At 42.3% G+C, this 22,198-nt stretch overlaps 1 protein-coding gene across 1 annotated transcript in view; it reads left to right on the top strand.

Moving 5' to 3' along the window:
* Window positions 1–22,198, top strand: part of SNX4 (sorting nexin 4) — a 64,167-nt gene that overhangs the window by 21,224 nt on the left and 20,745 nt on the right. Inside the window, exons 7-8 of the mRNA XM_075556300.1 lie at window positions 1,999–2,071; window positions 9,417–9,478. Coding sequence (XP_075412415.1) covers window positions 1,999–2,071; window positions 9,417–9,478 — 135 coding nt within the window. The remainder of the gene's footprint in view (window positions 1–1,998; window positions 2,072–9,416; window positions 9,479–22,198) is intronic.

The raw sequence follows: 22,198 nt of genomic DNA on the forward strand, positions 1-22,198 counted from the left end.
TCAGTTCCCCCTTTCTCCCCCCACCTTTCCCTTACCCTCCTGGTATTGCTGCTCTCATTATTGGTCCTGAGGAATTTATGTGTCCTAGAATCCCTGTGATGCCGACCGTGCTGTCACCCAGGGCCTCCAGGCCATAAGGAAGGATAGTCCCAATAACCTCACCAATTCTCATGTAAGATGAGGACTGAAACGTGCCATTGAATTTCAGCTACATGAGCATTGGTAAGGTTATGGAACTGTTTCTTCCTAATGGCCTGGGGGACCTGGGTGATGCAAGCTATTAACATGCTTAGCTGCTAAGCAGAGGGTTGGAGGTCCAAGCTCACGCAAAGGAGACTCGATAAAAAGGCTTCTGACAGCGCGGTATGCATCACAGTTCTCTGGCACATACGGGGTTGCCATCAGTTAGAATTCACTGGACTGGCTTGTTGTAGGACTGGCGGCAGAGGCTAAATAGTAGTGGACTGAGCAGTGATTGGGGAGAGAGGAAGTGTTTGTTGCTATGGTAAGGTACCTTTAAGGGTGTGAGTGTGAAAGGGTGCCTACTGCCCAGGGAGTGTGTGTTTTAATCTTGGAGCGATCTGCTTTAAGTGATAAACTGGTAAGGGGAGCTTACAGAGAGTGTCTGTAGCGATGGGCTCACACATGAAAACAGTTGTGCGGATGGCTCGGCCCCAAGCAGCGGTTCGTTCTGTTGTACGTGGGGTCAGAGCCGACTCAACAGCACCCACTCACAACAACAGAGGGATGTTAGACAATAGGGACACACGGTGCAGCTGAGACAGACTCTAGAGCTGTGGTTCTCTACCTTCCTAATGACATGGCCCTTTTTAAAAAAAATTCCCAAAGACTGTAATTTCTATTTGATTGTAAATACAAACTTTAAAACAGTGAAGCACTTTTACTAGCCTTTAAGTCATTTCCACAAGATTCTTAACATTGTAGCATCTCTATACCGTCCACACATCCACACATTATCCTCTGTAATAACACATAAGCAAGCTATTCACCAACGTAACAGTTGAGCTTTTTTACATTGTTCCTTGTGCTGTGTTCATTTCCAGCTCCCTTTCATACAGTTCCTCATGTTGTGTTTGACCCACAACCATAAAATTATTTTTGTTGCTATTTCATAACTGTCACTTTGCTACTGTTATGAATCAGGTGACCCTTGTGAAAGGGTTGTTTGACCCCCACAGGGGTCGCCACCCACAGGTTGAGAACCGCTGCTCTAGAGCTTTGGCTGGGAAGGACTCTAGAAGACTGAAACCAAAACCAGACTCGCTGCCATTGAGTCCGTGCTGCCTCATCGCGACCCGATAGCACCGTGTAAAACCCAGTGAGTTGCAGAGACGAATTGTTGATGGGAGTAAAAGACTGTGGAGCTGCTGACGGTTTCGAACTGCTGACCTTTGGGATTGCAGCCCAATGCTTGACCACTACGCCACCAGGGCTCCCAGAGAGATGGGAGAAAGGATACATGTGGATGTGGGAAAGTTGTTAGTTTTAGTAGCAGGAGGTAGACATGGCGATGGTTTCTAGCAGATGGCTTCTACTTTGTGCTGCGAGTGGCAGCAGAAGTTGAGGTCTTCCTGGCAAATGGCATTAGGTAGACCAGGAAAGGACATTACAGGGGGACACTGAGACCAGGTTTAGCACAAAGATCAACTGAGTTTATGGCTATACCATAAAATTGTTTTTAACATCAAACTTTTCCCCCTATTTTTTCAAAGTATTTTTAATACCAACCAAGTTTTTCACTATCTCAGCTCTACAGTACATATTAACATATGTAACATCTATTTGTGGCTCTAAAATATAAAGTATTGCTATTTTACTCTAGAAAATTTTGAATTTGGATTGGAATATAAACGTTCAAGGCCAGCATAGGGTTAAATAGAATCCATTTCATTATTCTCAGAACAACAGTTTTGTCTTTTGGTTTTTGACTGCTTGCTTTCATGAGGAAAATGATGTTTGGCTTATTTCTTATTTCAGGAGGTTCACTGAACTGAAACACTACAGTGATGAACTGCAGTCTGTCATCTCCCATCTTCTTCGAGTCCGAGCTGTAAGTGGCCCCCAGGAGTTTCCTGACTCCGTTTAGAAGACATCTTGTTTAGCTATGACTTTCTTACGTGATAGATTTGAATTATGTGGAATAACTGATTTTCACATTCATATTTGTGTATTCATCCCAACTTTGTAGAAATCGTAAACTTTTTTCTGGCACAAACAACTTGAAGCACTTTCACCTATTTCTTTGTGGTTTGTAATAGTAGAGGAGGGTAGCTTCAGAAAATTTGTGGAAAGACTCCATGATTTCTTTTAAGTCCATTTTTCTAAGAACTTTCTGAAGTCCTTGCATATTTCTTTTGATACTTGGTCAAAAAGCCTGCTATTTCAAGGAAAAAATGATAATAAAAGTCCTGCCATTTCCACATTAGGATGTGATTCAATAGATAAGGGCAGGCTTTTGTATCTCCCTGTAACAATACTCTTATTCCTTAGGGTTGGTTTTGTTTTTTGCTAAGGTCTGTAAAATAATTTGCTTATGTTAGGCCAAACTATGTCTGTGCTCTTGAATTCTGTGTAAAATTGTGGAGGTCGTGATTTGCCATCATTAAAAAACAACAAACAAACTAGAAGTCAAGGAACAGTAATTGTACTTTGCAGTGTTGTTTAAGAGCCCTGGTGGTGTAGTGGTTACATGTTGAGCTACTAACCACAAGGTCAGCAGTTTGAAACTACTATCTGCTCCTCAGGAGAAAGATGAAGCGCTCTACTGTAAAGAGTTTAGTCCCTGAAAGTCACAGGGGGCAGTTATACCTTATCCTATAGGGTTGCTGTGAGTCGGAATCAACTTGATGGTAGTGAGTTGAATATTGTCTGTCTGTAATCAACACAGAGGAAAGTGCTTCTGAGTAAATCAGTTGACTTGGACCTGTTTGCCATCCACTCTGGCCCTTTGAAGTAGCCCAGAGGTTAAGAATGCCCCTATCCATTGATGGAGGCAGTGTTTTACAATTTTTTTTGTCATTTTATTAAGGGCTCATGCAACTCTTATCACAATCCATACATAACATCAACTGTGTAAAGCACATTTGTACATTGACTGCCTCATCATTCTTAAAACATTTGCTCTCTACCTAAGCCCCTGGCATCAGCTCTTCATTTTCCCCTCCCTCTCTGCTTCCCCCTCCCTCCCTGTTCCCCCCTCCCTCATGAACCCTTGATAATTTATAAATTATTATTTTGTCATATCTTGCCCTGTCCAGCGTCTCCCTTCACCCACTTTTCTATTGTCCGCCCCCCAGGGAAGAGGTTACATGTAGATCCTTGTAATAGGTTTCCCCTCTCCAACCCACCCTCCCTCCACCCTCCTGGTATCAGCATTTTCACCACTGGTCCTGAAGGGATCATCTGCCCTAGATTCCCTGTGTTTCCAGTTCCTATCTGTCCCAGTGTACATCCTCTGGTCAAGCCAGATTCGTCAGATAGAATCGGGAGCATGATAGTGGGGTGGGGAGGGGCGTGGAGGAAGCATTTAGGAACTAGAGGAAAGTTGTATGTTTCATTGTCTTGTCTTGGCTTGGCTTGGCTTGTCTCCTCCCCGAGACCCCTCTGCAAGGGGATCTCCTGTGGCCTACAAATGGGCTTTGGGTTTCCACTCTGCACTGCCCCCCTCATTCACAATGATATGATTTTTTGTGCTGATGATACGTCTTGATCGCACAGGCTGGTGTGCTTCTTCCATGTGGGCTTTGTTGCTTCTGAGCTAGCTGACTGTTTGTTTACCTCCAGACCTTTAAGACCCCAGACACTATATTTTTTGATAGCTGGACACCATCAGCTTTCTTCGCCACATTTGCTTATGCACCCATTTGTCTTCAGCGATTGTATCAGGGAGGTGAGCACACAATGATAGGATTTTTTTGTTCTTTGATGCCTGTTAACGGATCCCTTCAGCACCTTGTGATCATGCAGGCTAGTGTGCTTCTTCCATGTGGGCTTTGTTGCTTCTGAGCTAGATAGCTGCTTGTTTAACTTCAAGCCTTTAAGACCCCAGATGCTATATCTTTTGATAGCCAGGCACCATCAGCTTTCTTTACCACATTTGCTTATGCACCCATTTGTCTTCAGCGATTGTGTCGGGAAGGTGGGCATCATAGAATGCCAATTTAGTAGAAGAAAGTATTCTTGCATTGAGGGTCTACTTGAATGGAAACCCAATGTCCTTCTGCTACCATAATACTAAACATATAAATGTATGCACATAGATCTATTTCCCTATCCTCATATGTATAAATATATTTGCATATGTACCTGCCTTTATTTAGACCTCTATAAATGCCCTTTTCCTCCTAGCTCTTTCCTCTTGTCCCACTATCATCCTCAGCCTTCATTTGGGTTTCAGTAATTCCTCTTGGTTACATTACCCTTGATCACACCCAACCAGACCTCCTACATCCTCCTCACTACCGATTTGGATCACTTATTGTTTCCTTGTCCCTGGGTTTGTTAACACCACTACCTTTCCCCCACCTCCCCTGCTCCCAGGTCCTCCCAGAGCTGTCAGTCCCTTTGTTTGCTCCTCCAGATTGTTCATCCAGCCTATCTTATTTAGACAGACCTACAGAGATAATAACATGCACAAAAACCAGACAGAGCAAAACCAAGCAACAATATACAACAAAACAACAACCCAATGACAAAAAACACAACAAGAAAAGCTTGTGGTTAGTTCAATGACTATTTTTTGGCCTTTAGGAGTGTTTTCCAGCCCAGTCTGTTGGGCACCAAGCCCTGGCCTCAACGTCCACCTTCATTCCCTGGGGACCTCACTGCTCCATTCCCTTGCTGTTCTGTTGCACCCCCTTAGTGTTTTGCCTTGGTGTGGCGCGATCAGATCAGGCACAATTCCCACACTGTCTGTGGTGTTGTTCCCTGTAGACCTATGGGTCAGTGAGGGACGTCATGTCTCATAGTGGGGCCAGCCATGTGATACAGGGAGTTTCATGTTAAACAAAATTGGCCATATTTTAATGTTGAAACTGGGTTATGAGAAATAAAGGCATGTGCAATAGCTATGACTGTATACATGACAAGAACCTTTAAAAATCCTTATCAAAGAGTTTTTAATAGCCAACAAGAGAATTTTGAATATATATATTTAAGGTAAACTTTGTGAAATAAGCCTCAAAAACTTTATTTACATGAGAGTATTTGAGCTCTTCAAAGGAAAGGCGGGACTTGATCTGTGAGCCAAATTAAACTTCTGACTATAGAAATGGGAGAAATACCAATAAATATAGGATATATTCTGACTAGCAGGAGCTTTAGTGGCATAGTGGTTCACATTGAATTGCTAAGTGCATGGTCAGCAGTTTGAAACTACCCACCACCTTCAAAGATGAAAGATGAGGTTTTCTACTCCCAGAAAGAGTTACAATCTCAAAAACTCACAGGGACAGTTCTACCCTGTCCTATAGGGTCACTATAAGTTGGAATCGACTCACAATGAATTTGGAGTTGTTTGTTTCTGACTAGCTGAGTTTTAAGACTGTTTTTAAATGGGGAGAAAGTCCATGTAGTCATGGACAGGAACAGAAGAGTCGTGGGAAGTCAAGTGGACAGTCATTCCCAACACTGCGGAGCCCACAGGAAGCCCTGCAGGAAGAGCTCTGACATGAAGAAAAGAAGGCATGGGAGTGCTGATTCGGATGAGAAAGTGGGATTGTCTGTCTTCTTTTGTACGGTCGCCTTTGCTTCGATGGCAGGGACTTCGGTTTTGGTTCCTGTGGAGGAGAATTCTGTGGAGGGTAGAAAATCAGTTATAATGGACCAAAGAGTAAAATGTGTAAGAAGTCAAAACCTTGAACCAGCAGATGGGGCAGTGGCCGTGGACGCAGGCGGCTGTGGATTGCCTCTGCCATTCCCTGGGTCCTTCAGTGTTTTTTCCTGGAACGGGGAATGATGTCTGGCTGGTTCTCACGTGGTAGGTTCTGAGCTCATCTTTTTTAGGTGAATAGATGCCTTCCTCATAGAGTTATGAGACTCAAATGAAGTGAGTTTGTTTGTGTCTTCTATTTTAAAGGAAAACAAGACTGATATATCTCACATTTATTTACCAATGTCTTATCAGCGATGATGCTTAAGCATACTATAATTTTCTTTCTAAATTCACACAGCAGCTTTTTGAAGGTAGGTAGTGCTACTGTCCCCATTTTGCAGAAGAAGAAACAGGCAAATGAAGTTAAATATTTTTTCTAAGATGACACACTAATAGCTGTGCTAGAACCTGTCTATCTCTAGAAATTATGTTTTTAACTATCTAGAGATGGATTATTGACAAAGGATGTAAATTCGAGTAGAGTCAGGGAGAAGAGAGTGCATGTTCACTGTGCTGGCCTGTTTGTTGCCATGAGCCATTCACACTGCCTCACTTCATCCTCACAAAGTCAGGCGCTGAAGGTTGTTTCCACATCTCCAAAGAGGAGAGAAAAGGCTCAGAGTGGTTTAACACTTTCTCTAAAGCCCCATCCTAAGATAAGGAGGAAAAAAACCCCCAAAAACGTAATTGCCAAAGGACAGGGTAGAACTGCCTCTGATTTTCTGAGACGAACTCTTTAAAGCAGTAGAAAGGCCTGTCTTTCTCCCTTGAAGTAGCTGGTGGTTTCGAATTGCTGACCTTGTGAATCACAGCTCGACTCATGACCACTATTCCACTAGGGCTCCTAATTCTTCTTAGGAGGTCTTTAACAAAACTATGGGCTCAAACATAACAATTGTGAGGATGGCATAGGACCGAGTCCTGTTTGGTTCTGTTGTACATGAGGTCACTGTGAGTCTGAACCAACGTGAAGACCCCTAACGACAGCAACAGTAACGGGACACGGTCCGCTGCACCATTGCATCACATACTCCCACTAAAGTGCAGAGCACAGCCCAGTGACTCAGATCTGGGAAAGGACGGTGGGCGATGCTGACCCATTTCTTCTGCCGATGTGGAGTTTGCTGTGTATCCGTGTTCCCCACCCGCCCGTCGCCCCCTGGCCAGTGTTCAAACAGAAAGACTTGTCAACAGAAACGAGGTTGCCCAGCAGCCTCTACTGCGGCATGGCTTCCTCTCCCTGCTCTTCATTCCCAACAGCCCCTGCCTCTATCTAGGTCATTTCTCTTGTATCTCTGCCATGCGTGCCTTTCCATTTCTCTAGAAATGATCATTTTTGGTCTAGAGTTTGTAGTTTTTCTTAGCTTCATTTTCATTTTCACAGTCTGATGATCTAACTGCAAGCCACTTCATGCTTTCATTGGCTGGAACAATTTGTTTCCATCTTTGAAGCATTGACATCAGTACCATCTCTGGTCCCCAGCAACTTCCGAGAATCTTTGCTGTCTTTCATGAATAGAGGAGCCTCCATGCGGTTGCCCACCTCCTGGGGCATCGGGATTTGTGCCTGTCTTTTGCCTTACAGCCCCAAATATTTTCCAGAGTTCTCAGTACGATGGTTGAAGTTCCTTTTACACCAGCTGTCAGTAGGGGATACACTTTGAAGAAGTAAATGTTTAATACCTCTCACTGCCAAGGAGTCGATACTGACTCAGAGCAGCCCCATAGGACAGGATAGAACTGCCCCTGTGGGTGCCCAAGGCTGTGACACCTCGCAGGAGTAGAAAGCCTCTTCTTTCTCTTGCAGTGTGGCTGGTGGTTTCCAACTGCTGACTTTGTGGTTTGAAGCATAATGCGCAACCACCATGCCATTAAATTTTTCCATGCCACTAAATTTGTGAACGTGTACTTGACACTTACCGTTTCTCATTTTTGTTTTAAGTGCTTGTTTTATGAACTTCCTCTCTTCTGTGCTTCTTATCTTAAGTAGAATGTAAAATATTCCACTTAAGAGTTTGGTTTCTAAAAGTGAAGGAATCTGGGAAAAGTACTGGCTTAGACTCATTAGCTTTATATGAGGGGTGGGGGCGTTATTTTGATTAGTGATTTTGATTTGCTTTGTTTTTTAAAAATTTGTGTAAGTAGGTAGTATCCATTTCATCTTCGTGATTTGAATTATGATTCTGTTAACATATCTTACGTATTTTTTTTAAATAGAGGAAGTCATTTTGATAAAGCAGATTAAGAGTATAGTCACCCTGAGGGTAGGGGGAGGATGGAGGGAAAAGGGGAGAAACGGGGAACCAACTACAATAACCAACGTATAAATAACCCCCCTCCCCAGGTAACGTGGCAAAAGGAGACAGCGGGCGGTGTAAGATGTGAAAATAATAATAATTTATAGTTTATCGGGGGTCCTTGAGCGTGGGAGGGTGGGGAAGTTAGGGAAAGGAGAGGAGCTGTACCAAGGGCTCAAATACAGGCGGGAGGTTTTGAAAATGATGGTGGCGACATACTGTATGTACTCGTGGATAAGCCGAGTTTTTTGAGCACATTTTAAATGCAGATTTTGTGGTAAAGTTAGGTGCCTCTGCTGACATTCGGGTTGGCTTATACTTGTGTATATACAGTATGTGCTAGGGTGCTTGATGCAATTGATGTATGGATTGTTGTGAGAGCCCCAATAAAATGATTTATTGAAATAAAAAGAAGAAGAAAAAAGTTTATAGTCACCCATTGGTCTGGTGTTCAAATAATCAAACTTAAAATCCAAAGAGCAGCCTTGACCAAGGACCAAGGGTTAGGAAAGGAGGAGGGGTGGGAACAGGAAGTGGATTGCAGTCAGTGACATGAAACACAGTGTATCAAGTTATTGGATGTAAAACTGATCATCTGCCTTATAAACCTTCACCTAATTCACAATCGAAAGTTATGTTTGCTTTTTGTTTTTTTAGTAAATTGCATGGGTTTAGCAATTATGTATGAAATTTTATATCAGTAGAATTAAAAATGTTGATATCTTTTCTCCTGGTTTGGAAATCCGTGCTTAAATATGTCAGTGCAGTATTACTTAGGATAGTGGAAATGGAGCTCCGAAGGAGAAAGACGAGACTTCCTGTCTCTGTCAAGAGTTAGTCTTAGAAACCCATGGGGGGGCGGGGGGCGCTGTGTGTCAGAATTGACCCAGTGGCAATAAGTTTTGGTTTATTCACAAATAGTAGAATGCCTGTATATTTTATATACTACCTGGTGGGTTTTATGTAATTACTTATACTAGTATTTATTAACATTAACATGAGGCTGATGCTATGTGTGGAAAAAAAGTATGAAACTAACCGATAGCTCTGCTTTTTTATAGTAATGGGACCTTGGGAAATTAAAATTTTTCTTTTCTGTATTTTCCAAATTTATTGTCCTAAATAGGTTGGTTTTTTTTAATGAGGATAAAACTGTTTTCCTTTTTAAAGCAGACTCCTTCACGTACTTCTGACCTAACAGCAACTATGTCCAACATTTGTTTCAGAGAGTGGCAGACCGGCTCTATGGTGTATATAAAGTGCATGGGAATTATGGACGAGTCTTTAGGTAAGTAAGAATGAAAACAAGCATTCTTAAAAATATATGGTTCGTTTTGTTTTTTTTAATTTAAAAATCATTTTATTGGGAGCTCTTACAGCTGTCATAACATTTCCATAGTTTAATCACATCAAGCAGCATTGTACAATTACTATGTCTGGTTGATTTCTAGAAGAATATTATGCAGACTAGTAGTTTTAAAATGTTAAGCCTTAGGACGCCCCACCTCTCACCCCTTTTAGCCCATCTCCCCCCTCCCCTTTTTAGGTAAAAACTGCGAGGAGGAAGTCCAGAACTTTGAGCAGATTAAAGTAAAATTGCTCTGAAGAAAGTGAGGATCAGGAGCTTTTCTCTCCTTTCTGGGTCAGATGCCCGAGACATTTCCCTGGAACCTCTGTCTCATAAAATTAGGGATTTTCTTTGTTGTGTCATCTGATAATTTGTGAAGGTTATTCTAGTGGTCACATTTGGAAAGTTAATTTCCAGATCTCTTCATAAGGAGGACAGCCTGGCTAACGTGCCGTTGTATATGCTTTTGATTAATTTTAAGAAGTGCCTCACTTTGTTTTTGAATAGGTAATATATTTATATGACCTGAGATTCAAAATGAAGAAAAGTTTAGACAGTGAAAAGCCCCTCACACTCCTCAGTGTCTGATAACCAGAATTCACTGTCTCTGAGTCGATGCCGACTCAGTGCTCCAAGACAGGGTAGAACTGCCCCGTGAGTGTCCGACTTTGGAACTCTTTAGGGGAGGAGAAAGCCCCGTCTTTCTCCAGAGGTGCCTCTCATGGATTTGAACCCCGGACTTTTGGATCGCAGCCCAGCACAAGCACTATGTCACCAGGGCTCCCACTGCCTCATAAGGAACACTTTAAAATGGCACATTTACATGCAAATACATTTTTTTAAACATAAAACAAGTAGCGTGTTGTATGCATTGTCTTCTTGCTCAAGGACTGCTTTCCAAGATAAATTGCTAACAATAGTAATGGTTTTGAGTTTTATTGAGTAGGATTATTTAACCAGTTTCCTCTCAATAATTGTTTATGTGATTTTGCCAGTGTGTTCAGTGCTGCAATAAGTGCTCCACGACATGTCATTTTACACATGTATGAGTGACAATGTAGGATAGAATCTTGGGCCTAAGGATGGTTGCATTTATACTTGTGATCTGAAAACTCACTGGCATTGAATCAATTCTGAATTGCCCTGTACAGAAGGTGTTAAACTCTCCTTCTTGCCTGTTTCCTTGAAGCTTTGCTCAACACATTTCATGATGAAAAATGGTCTCTCTCCTCTGTGGTGGTTTATTTGCATTTCTAATTATGAGTGAAGTCAGATGTTCTTTGCTGTGCTGAGAGCAGTCTGTCTCATACTAAAGCGCAGTGGAGAATTCTTACATTTGCCCTGTACACTCCCTAGTTTCCCCTCCTTACTCTCTGCCCTATGGGAGATTGGCCAGAAGCAGCTGTGGCAAGTACAAAATCTCCTTGAAAGCCTGAGTTCTATCAGTTTAGGTAACATTTGTATTTTATTCCATAGACTATTCATGACTATTTATATTATAGTGCACACACACACACGGCGGCTTTTAAAGGTTCATGGAAAAATTCCATTATCTTTTAATTATATTTTTCCATGATCTTTTCAAAGTCCCCTTATGTGTATATAGCTTTTGTGTTGCAGTGGGTTAAGAACTGGGTCACTGACTGCAAGGGCAGCAGTTCAAGCCCACCAAGTGCACCATGGGATGTACAGTCTTGGAAATCGTAAGGGGAGGTTGTCTGTCCTCTAGGGTCACTGTGAGTCTGAATCAGCTCGGCACCTGTGGGTAGTGTACGTAAGGGTTCTCCCCACCTCAGATGATAACGTCGGTTCTTCAGAGAGATTGTGCTGTGTCTAGAGAGTGCAGAACTTTCAGTGCCTATGATGGAGTATCCCGATGTGGGCGATGCCAAAGGTGGGGGGTATTTTCATCCTTTGAATGCCACTGACCCATAATGGGAAAAGTTGCAATCCAGACAATTTGGGGGGATGGGGATCTTAATGTGTGTATTTATACTTGAGAAGGAAAGAAATAACTGATTTAATAAACTTTATTTCCTAATTTAAATTATTTTAACATTTTTCTCAAGTAACTTATTTTGGATTATTTCCTAAAATGGAAGTTGGAGTGAGAGGAACAGACTAAGAAAAAGAAACTGAGCTCTGAGTTTCTATAAAAAGTAGGGCGGAGAGACGAAAGAGACATGGAGTTACATAACTAAGACACAAGCGAGCCTTAGCCTCAGAGAAACAGGCAAGGTTTTTGTCCTACGTTTGTGCTGTATGCCGCTTTCATGTTTGTTCTCCTCCTCTTTGTGGAACATAGTGTGCTCTGTGCCTCTCCAGGGTTCCTAGGCCGTTGGTAGCCCTCTCCGACCTTGCGCTTGGCTTGCTTTAGGTCAGCCACAGCCGTTCCTCACGGGCTTGTGTGGCATGTCTGTTTTCGCCACATTCATCCTCAGCTGGGGACCCACCCATGTGGCGTTCACTCTGCAAAAGACAGAATATGTGGGGGAAGAGTTCATACTTTTAGTTCCAGAAACTGCATTTGACTCTCATGGCAGCTGACAGGAGCTAATAGCCTAAAATATTGTATTTTGTTAATAGAACACTTTAAAATACTCATTTAAATTCACATTAAATTAAGAACTCATAGGAAAGCAACCCTCTGTCCCAAATTCAGAGGTATAGTTCCTTTCAGGGGAGTCTCAGCAAACACATGTGTAAGAGCGTGTGTACAAATCCGAGACACGCAACTCGGTGTGGTAGCCATGACTGGCTATCTCAACTCATAAAGACAAAGGGTTGGCTAGTTTTATTAGTATTATTTTGCCAGACACATGGTGAGTCAGGGAAAAGGTCCTTTTAATGAAAGGCACGATCAAAGGAGAAGCGAGCAGGAGGAAGCTCGGGATCAGGGTAGTAGGTCGTGCACTCTGCTGAGAGCTGCTTCTCATCTCAGCTCTGTCCCTGGCCAACTGCCTGACTTTTGGATCAATCAAAGAACCTTGATTTTATATGAGGGGGCTTCAAAAAGTTCACTGAGGGATAAATAATTCGGAGATGAAAAGAACATGAGCAATGGTTCCAGGGGGGATATGGGAGAAAGGAAATTGCGGGGACCAACCTAGGAACAAGGGAACAACAAATGAACTAAAATCAATGGAAGGGAGGTCGTAGGATGTGTAGCAGGGCTCACTCGAGGGCAATGTAGCATCAAGGAATTACTAAACCTGAATGAAGGCCAGACATGATGGTGGGACAAGTGGGAAGTAAAAAGGAAATAGAGGAAAGAACCAGGAAAAGACATTTATAGAGTTCTAAATATAGGCATATACATATGTAAATATATAATGAGAGAGGAATAGAACTATGTACTCATCTATATGTTAAGAATTAAGGTTGCAGATAGACATTGGGCCTCAACTCAAGTACTCTCTCAACACAAGAACACTTTGTTCTAACAATCCGGCATTCTGTGATGCTCACCTTCCCGACATCGCTGAAGACAAAAATGTGTTCATAAGCAAATGTGCTGAAGAAAGCTGATGGTGACCGGCCTTCAAAAGATAAACTGTCCGGGGTCTTAAAGGCTTGAAGATAAACAAGCGGCCATATAGCTAAGAAGCAACAAAGCCCACATGAAAGAAGCACACTAGCCTGTGTGATCATGAGGTGTCAGTGGGATCAAATATCAGGCATCTAAGATACAGACTAAAACCATACCCAAGGTGAATGGGGGGGGGGGTCATGGAGTAGAGACTTAATGCCCATCTGTAGACAATTGGACATCCCCTCACAGAGGGGTGACAGGGAAGGGATAAGCCAGTCAGTGTGCAGTATAGCACTGGTGAAACACACAAATTTCCTTTAGCTCTTTCGTGCTTCTTTCACCCCAATATCGTGACCTCAATTCTACTTTGCAAGTCAGATTAGACCAGATCATGCACACGCTACAGATATGAGCCCGCAACACAGGGAATCCAAGATAGATAAACCCCTCAGGGTCAACAAGGAGAGTAGTGATACCAGGAGGATTAGTGGAGAGTCGGGGGAGAAAGGGGGAGTTGATCACAAGAATCAACTTTGAACCCCCTCCCAGAGGGATGAATAATGGAAAAGGGGTGAGGGGTGATGGAGGATGATGTAAGATATGGAAAAAATAATCTTTAACTTATTAAGGGTTCGTGAGGGCAGGGGAGGGAGGGGGAAGAAATGGGGAGCTGATAGCGGGCTCAAGTAGGAAGAGAATGCTTTGAAAATGATGGCGGCACATGTGCAGATGTACTTGACACATTGGAGGAATGTATGTATTATGATAAGAGATGTAAGAGCCCCCAGTAAAAATACTAAAAAGAAAAGTTCGGAGGGGGAACAGGGAGGAAGGGGAAAAAAAAGAAAAACGAGGAGCTGATTCCAAGAGCCCAAGTGGAAAGCAAATGTTTTGAGAATGATGAGGGCAACAAATGTGTAAGTGTGCTTTACGCAGTTGACGCATGTATGGATTGTGATAAGAGTTGTATGAGCCCCAATAAAATGATTGTTTGAAAAGTTCCTTAAAAAGTTCCATTATCTTTTAGTTATATTTTCCATGAACCTGTTCAGTTGTGGGATTAAATGAGAACCTCTCCCCACCCGTCATCTCCTTCCCCGAAAACCCACCGCCATGAAATCCATTTCCACAATGATTTCCAAACTTTTCTGAGCATGGCACTTTAGAGCATATAAACCAGCCTGTTACCACATAGCTGCTTGAAACTGGAGACCCTCCTTCCCATGTCTGTCCCTGAGGAGCGCTGGGTTGGGTTGGATGACTGGATTCAGTTCTGCCCCATGCTGTTGAGTCATTCCAACTCGTGACAACTCCACATGTCAAGGAAAACTGCTCCATAGTCTTCCTGACTGTAATCTTGATGGGAGATCTCCAGGCCTTTCTTATGTAGTGCCAAGTCGGTTTGAACCACCAATCTTTATATTTGCCATTGAGTACCAATGGTTTGCACTACTCAAAGGTCTTAAATTTATCTCTCAATCTCATTTTTATTGTACTGTTTTTCATTCCTGTCCTAAATCCGAGTAACTGGGGTGGTCCAGTGCTTAAAGTACTGAGCTGCTAACCAAAATAGTCTTAATGGTTTGCTTCTATAAAGATTTACAACTTAGGAAGCCCTGTGGGAACAGTTCTCTGTCCTGTAGGATCATCACTATAAATCAGAACTTACTTAACAGCACACTGCAACACACTAAGTCTAGATGCTCAGGCATTCATGAAGTCTCTTCCTTTTTTTTCTCTTAGGAAATAGTGAAATACATAACTGGGCATGGGAGGACTGGCAGGGATCCCGTGGGTTTTATTGTTCAGGGTTCGTAATCCAAAATATCCACCAGTTGTCAGTTTGTCATACGGTGATGGCTTGTGTGTGGCTGTGGTGCTGAAAGCTATGTTACTGCTATTTTCAACTGGCAGCAGGGTCACCCAAAGTGAGCTGGTTTCAGTGGCACTTTCAGACTAAGAACAAATAATGAATAAAGACTTGGCTGCCAATTTGGAGGAAGTAGCTCCTGAAAACCTGTGCACCGAAGTGAAACATTGTTAGAATAGAACAAAGTATTCTTGCATTGAGTGAGGACTTGAATGGAAGCCCAATGTCCATTTAATACTAAACCTATAAACATATGCACATAAATCTATTTCCCCATCCTCACATACAAATTTATTTACATATGTGCATGCCTTCATTTAGACCTCTATAAATGCCCTTTGCCTCCCAACTCTTTCCTCTCTTATTTTACATTCCTCTTGTCCCACTATTATGCTCAGCCTTCATTAGGGTTACAGTAATTCCTCTTGGTTATATTACCCTTGATCACGCCCTACCAGCCCTCCTACACCCTCCTCACCACGATATGGATCACTTGTTGTTCCCCTGTTCTTGGGTTTGTTAACATCACTTCCTTTTCCCCTGCCTCCCCCTCTCCTCTGTCTCCCCCGGAACTGTCGGTCCCATTGTTTTCTCCTCCAGATTGTTCATCCAGCCTATCTTATTTAGACAGACCTACAGACATAATAACGTGCACAAAAACAAGACAGAGCAAAACCAAGCAACAAAATAAAACAAAAAACCAACAAAAAGCCAATGACACAAAAAAGAAAAGCTTGTAGGTAGTTCAAGGATTGTTTGTTGGCCTTTAGGAGTGTTTTCCAGTGGAGTCTGTTGGGCACCAAACCCTGGCCCCAAAGTCTACTTTTGGTATTCCCTGGGGACTTCGTTGTTCTGTTCCCCTTGCTGTTCTGTTCCATGCCCTTAGTGTTTTGCCTCAGTGTGGTGGGATCAGATCAGATGCAATTTCCTGTAGGGCTATGGGTCAGCGAGGGATATCGTGTCTCATAGTGGGGCTGGCCATGTGGTCTTCTCTGTGCATTGGCTGCTCAGAGTGGGAATCTTGTCAAGGCTTGGTGGGCCAGGATGTGCTCCACTCTCTCTTCCTCTCCCTTCATTTGCTCCCATGTGCTCTGATCAGACATACCTCTCTCCCTGAGCTGCAGCTTCAGTGCTGTCCTCTGAAGTGAATTCTTCAGGGAGGGGGGGATTTTGGTTTGTTTACATTGAGTTGTAATCCTACTGAAGGCTGCAGTCTCTGATTGTCATCAGCAAGTGCTTCAAGTCCTCCTTATCTTCAGGAGGGTTCAGTGATCTGCATATCACAGGTTAATAACCCTTCCTGCAATCCTGATGCTGCACTCTTCATATAATCCACATTTTCTGATTGTTTGCTCGTCACACAAATTGAATAATTATGGTAAGAGGGTACAACCCTGACATACCCCTTTTCCATTTTTAAGCCATGCAATATTCCTTGTTTTGTTCTCACAATTGCCTCTTGATCCATGTACAGATTCCACCTGAGCACAATGAAGTCTTCTTGAATTCCCTTTCTTCTCGAGATTATCAATAGTTTGTTAAGATCCACAGTCTAATGCTTTGGCATAGCCAACAAAACAAGTAAACATCTTTCTGGTAGTCTCTGCTTTGAGCCAAGATCCACCTGACATCCGCAGTGATATCCCTTGTTCTATGTCCCCAGCATGCTGTAACGGTTCTTGGATGATCTTCAGCAAAATTTTACTTTCATGTGATGTAATACTGTTCTAGTAATCTGAGCATTCTGTTGGGTCACTTTTCTTTGGTGTGGATACAAACAGGGCGGTCTTCCAATCAGTTTTGGCCATCTGACTTTCAAATACCCTGGCACAGACAATGGAGAGCTTCCAGTGCTTCATCAGCTTGTTAAAACCTTCCAATTGGTATTTCATCAATTCCTGGAGTCTGATTTTTGGCTAATGGCTTTCAGTGCCACTTGAACTTCTTCCTTCAGTACCATTGGTTCTTGCTCACATGCTCCCTTCTGAAACGGAATGCTGACTAGTTCTTTTTGTTACAGTGACCGTGTGTCTTTCCATCATTCAATATTCTGCCCTTAAGATTTTAAAATAATTGCAGTTTGAATATTTTCTTGAATTCTTTCAGTTTCAGATATGCTGCTGAGCGTGTTCTTTCCTTTGGGTTGTCTCAGTCTAGACTGCATACTTCATTGTACTGTTTTACTTTGTTTTCTTAAGCTGCCCTTTGAAGATTTCTGTTCAGTTCTTTGACATCATTTCTTCCATTTGACTTAGGTACTCTATGGCTATCAGCAAGTTTGAGTCTCTTGTGACATCTACTTTGAGCTTTTCTTTCTTTCCTGTCTTTTTAATTACCTTTTACTTCTTCATGAATGATGGTCTTGATATCCTATAGCTCATGAGGTCTTCTGCCACTAACGTTCAATGCATTCAAAGCGTCTGTTCTTGAGATGTTCTCAAAATCCAGGTGGGATAGACGCCAGGCTCTTATGAACCTGCTTTTAATTTTCTTCAGCTTCAACCTGAACTTACATAGGAGCAACTGATGGTCTGTTCCACAGTCAGCCCCTGACCTGGTTTTAGCTGCTGATATTGAGCTTCTTCGGTGCCTCTTCCCACAGATGTAGTCCATTTGGTTTCTGTGTTTTCGATTTGTAGAAGTCCATGGGTATAGTTAATATCTGTGTTATTGGAAAAGGTATCTGCTATGAACAAATAGTTGGTCTTATAAAATTCTGTCATGCAATCTCCAACTTCATTTCTATCACCAGGACCCTATTTTCCAACTACTTCTCTTTCCATTTTGTTTCCAACTTTTGCATTCCAGTTCACCAATAAGGATCATTGCACCTTGTCTGTATGTTTGATCAATTTCCAACTAAGATATTGGTAGAGTTCTTCAATTTGTTCATCTCTTGCGTTCATGGTTAGTCCATAAATCTGAATAATAGTTATACTGATTTGATTTCCTTGAAGGCAGATAAAAATAACCTATACCCGATAGCATTGTACATCAAGATAGATCTTGAAAACTCGTTTTTTTAAAAAATCATTTTACTGGGGATTCGTACAACTCTTAATCACAGTCCATACATACATCCATTGTGTCAGGCACATTTGTACATTAGTTGCCATCATCATTCTCAAAACATTTTCTACTTGAGCCCTTGGTATCATCAGCTCATTTCCCCCCTTCCTCCACAATGAACCCTTGGTACTTTACAAATTATTATTCTGTCGTGTCTTACACTGTCTGACATCTCCCTTCACCCACTTTTCTGTTGCCCATCCCCCAAGGAGGGGGTTATATGTAGATCCTTGTAATAAGGTTCACACTTTCTACCCCACCTTCCTCCACCCTCCCGATATCACCACTCTCATCACTAGCCCTGAGAGGTTAATCTGCCCTGGATTCCCTGTGTTTCCAATTCCTATCTGTACCAGTGTACATCCTCTGGTCTAGCCAGATTTGTAAATTAGAATTGGAATTATGATAGTGTGTGTTGGTGGGGGGCGGTGAGGAAGCATTTAAGAACTAGAGGAAAGTTGTATATTTCATCATTGCTATACTGTATCCTGACCAGCTTGTGTTCTCCCTGTGACCCTTCTATAAGGGGTTGTCAAGTTGTCTACAGATGACATCCCCCCTCGGCACTCCCTTCATTCAAAATGATAAGATTTTTTGTTCTTTGATGCCTGATACCTCATCCCATTGACACCTCTTGATCACACAGGCTGGTGTGCTTCTTCCATGTGGGCTTTGTTGCTTCTCAGCTAGATGGCTGCTTGTTGATCTTCAAGCTTTTAAGACCCCAGCCACTGTATCTTTTGATAGGAAAAGTTTTTTTTTGACAATGAACGCAGTGTCATATCCTGATTGTGTCATGCCTCATCCTAGTAAATCATTTGATTTTCTGATTCAAAATGGCCCCAAACAATACATTTCAGCTAATAGGTAGGATATCTTTCTTTATGTGTTCCATTTCATTTTTAATGACTTCCAGTTTTCCTAGATTCATATTTCATGCATTCTAAGTTCAGATTGCTAGTAGATTTTTGCAGCTCTTCTCACCTTGAGTTGTGTCCCATCAGCAAATGAAGATCCAAAGGCTTCATTACCACAGGCTTTACTCCATTCACATGACCATGGTCTCATTTACTTTGAGAAAGCACCTCCTTCTCAGAAAACACACCTAAGTGGCCTTGAACTAATTACAAGTTTTTCTTTCTTGTCGTGTTTTGTTTTGTCATTGGCTTGTTGTTGTTTTGCTTTATTTTGTTTCTTGGTTTTGCTCTGTCTTGTTTTTGTGCATGTTGTCTCTGCAGGTCTGTCTAAGTAAGATAGGATGAATGAACAATCTGGAGGAGAAAGCAACGGGAACAACAGTTCTGGGGGGACATGGGAGAGGGGGAGGTGGGGGGGGGCGGAAGGTAGTGCTGGTAACAAATCCAGGGACAAGGGAACAACAAGTGATCCAAATTGGTGGTGAGGGTGTAGGAGGCCCAGTAGGGCATGACCAAGGGTAATGTAACCGAGAGAAATTACTGTAACCCAAATGAAGGCTGAGCATGATAGTGGGACAAGAGGAAAGTAAAAGGAAACAGGAAAGAGCTAGTAGACAAAGGGCATTTACAGAGGTCTAAATACAGCCCTGTACGTATGTAAATAAATTTTTATATGAGGATGTGGAAATAAATCTATGTGCATATATGTATAGGTTTAGTATTAAGGTAGCTGATGGACATTGGGCCTCTACTCAAGTACTCCCTCAATGCAACAATACTTGGTTCTATTAAACTGGCATTCCTTGATGCTCACTTTCCAATATGATCACTGAAGACAAAATGGGTACATAAGCAAATGTGGTGAAGAAAGCTGATGGTGCCTGGCTGTCAAAAGATATAGCATCTGGGGTCTTAAAGGCTTGAAGTTATACAAGCAGCTGTCTAGCTCAGAAGCAACAAAGCCCACATGGAAGAAGCATACCAGCCTGTGCATTCATGAGATGTCGAAGGGATGAGGTATCAGACATTATATGAACAAAAAATATCATTGCGAATGAGGGGGAGTGCGGGATAGAGACCCAAAGCCCATCTGTAGCCAAGTGTATATCCCCATGGAGGATGTCAGACAGTGTAAGATATGACAAAAGAATAATAATTTATAAATTATGAAGGGTTCATGAGGGAGGGGAGGGAGGGGAGAAATGAGGAACTGATGCCAGGGGTTTAAGTGGACAGCAAATGTTTTGAGAATGGTGAGGGTAAGGAATGTACAAATGTGCTTTATACAATTGATGTATGTATGGATTGTGATAAGAGTTGTATGAGCCCCTAATAAAATGATTTTTTAAAAAAAACCCAAAAAGCAAAATCCTCACAGCTGGACTACTAGGACACATCAAGGATTTTCTGTTACTTGGCTTCATGATCAGTGCTCATGGAACCAGTAGTCAAGAGATAAAGATAAATTGCATTGGATAAATCTGCACAAGACCTCTTTAGAGTGTTGAAAAGTAGGGCGATTACTTTGAGCACCAAGGTGCATCTGTCCATAGCCATGCTATTTTTAGTTGCTTCATGTGCATGTGGGATTTCAACATTCAATAAGGTAGACCCGTGCATTTGAATTAGGGTGCAAAAGAGCAAACACATCTGGCCTTGGGAGAAGTAAGCCTTAGAGTGTTTCTTAAAGGTAGCGCCGGGGAGACTTTATCTCGTGTACTTTGGACATGTTGTCAGGAGAGACCAGTCCCTGGAGAAGGACGTCACACTTGGTAGAGGGGTAGGGGAAAAAAAGAAAGTCCCTCAAGGAGATGGATTGATAACAATGGCTGCAACAATGGACTCAAGTGTAGGAACAATTGTGAGGATGGTACAGGACCGGGCAGTGTCTGGTTTTGTTCTGTTGTGCTTAGGGACTCTTGGTTGGAATTGACTTGATGGCATCTGAGAACAATAATCCAAGAAGGGGGAATGAACTTTGTTTTTCTGAAGTCTGAAATTATATAAAAAACTTGATGTTTGTGATTCCCTGCCCCCACCCCCTAGTTTGCAGCAGACAGTATAAATGGTTGATGAAGTTTGCTGATCTAGTCTGTTCACATTAAGTACTGTGAGATGGCAATTACCTGCTGTCAGATTTGGTACTGAGTTCCTCTCCCTTTTAATGGTTCCTTGTATAGTAAAGATTTCCACTATCCTCACAAACTGATTAATATAATCTTTTCCCTACTGTAGACATATCCTCACACCCTAGATTAGAATCTTTTGTCTGACTTGTATTTCTTGGATTTTAATGGGCATACAATGCCTGGGCACCATAAGATACAGATTCTGATTCATTAAGTTCGGAAAGAATCCTGAGATCTTCAATTTCTAACAAGTTTTCGGATGATTCTTTTGCTACCCCAACATGTAAGCACTCCTCTGTACCTTGGGGTGAGACACTTTTGTCTTGTGTTCCAGGGGCTGGCCACGGCCTATGCAGTCCACCCTCGGCCAAACCCTTTCTGACTCATCGTGACCCTGCAGGTGTCTGAAGCTGTGCATTGCACAGAGCAGCATTCCCACCGACCCAGTGCTGGTTTAACAGTGCCACCAGGGCGGATCACATAGAACTCATTTTAAAGATAGATACTTTACTGTGTTTTGGTGTGAATTTACATGCATATTAGGTTCCCATTAACAATTTCTATACATATTGTTCAGTGACATTGGCTACGTTATTCACATTATACCAACAGCTTTTTCAGTGGTCTCCTTGATAAAGTTTTCACAGATCACGTACCTCGGTGGTTCAATGGCTTAAAAGCGATCTACAAAATGAGTGGTATATACATGATCACAATCTGTTGCAGTGCGCCCTCTCCCCTCCCACATTCCTTGTTTGCTCCCCAAATCCCCTCACTCTCTGTATCTCCTCCCCTCCTCCCCCTCTGCCTGTTACACCATTGCATCAGTTTATATCTCTGCATCTACGCCTGTGCTTCACCAACTGGGAAACCGAGGAGTAACAATAAAAAGCAAAACCAAGATAAAATGGCAATAATATAAAAATACAAATAAAGAATAAGAAAGAAATGAGCACCATCAATATTTTAAAAGCCAGGGAGGAAACTCGTCATAGAAAAAGCAAGAACTACATGAGCGTAGATCAAATTCAGGTTGGGGCGAGATGAAGGTGCTCTTTACATTTATTAATTCATTGGTTCAGGCCTTCATTTAACCTACAAGCTATAAATGCCACACCGTTTGTTAAACACTAAACAGTTTAT

Source organism: Tenrec ecaudatus, chromosome 8 (genome assembly GCF_050624435.1).
Source record: "Tenrec ecaudatus isolate mTenEca1 chromosome 8, mTenEca1.hap1, whole genome shotgun sequence".
Lineage (NCBI taxonomy): Eukaryota > Metazoa > Chordata > Mammalia > Afrosoricida > Tenrecidae > Tenrec > Tenrec ecaudatus.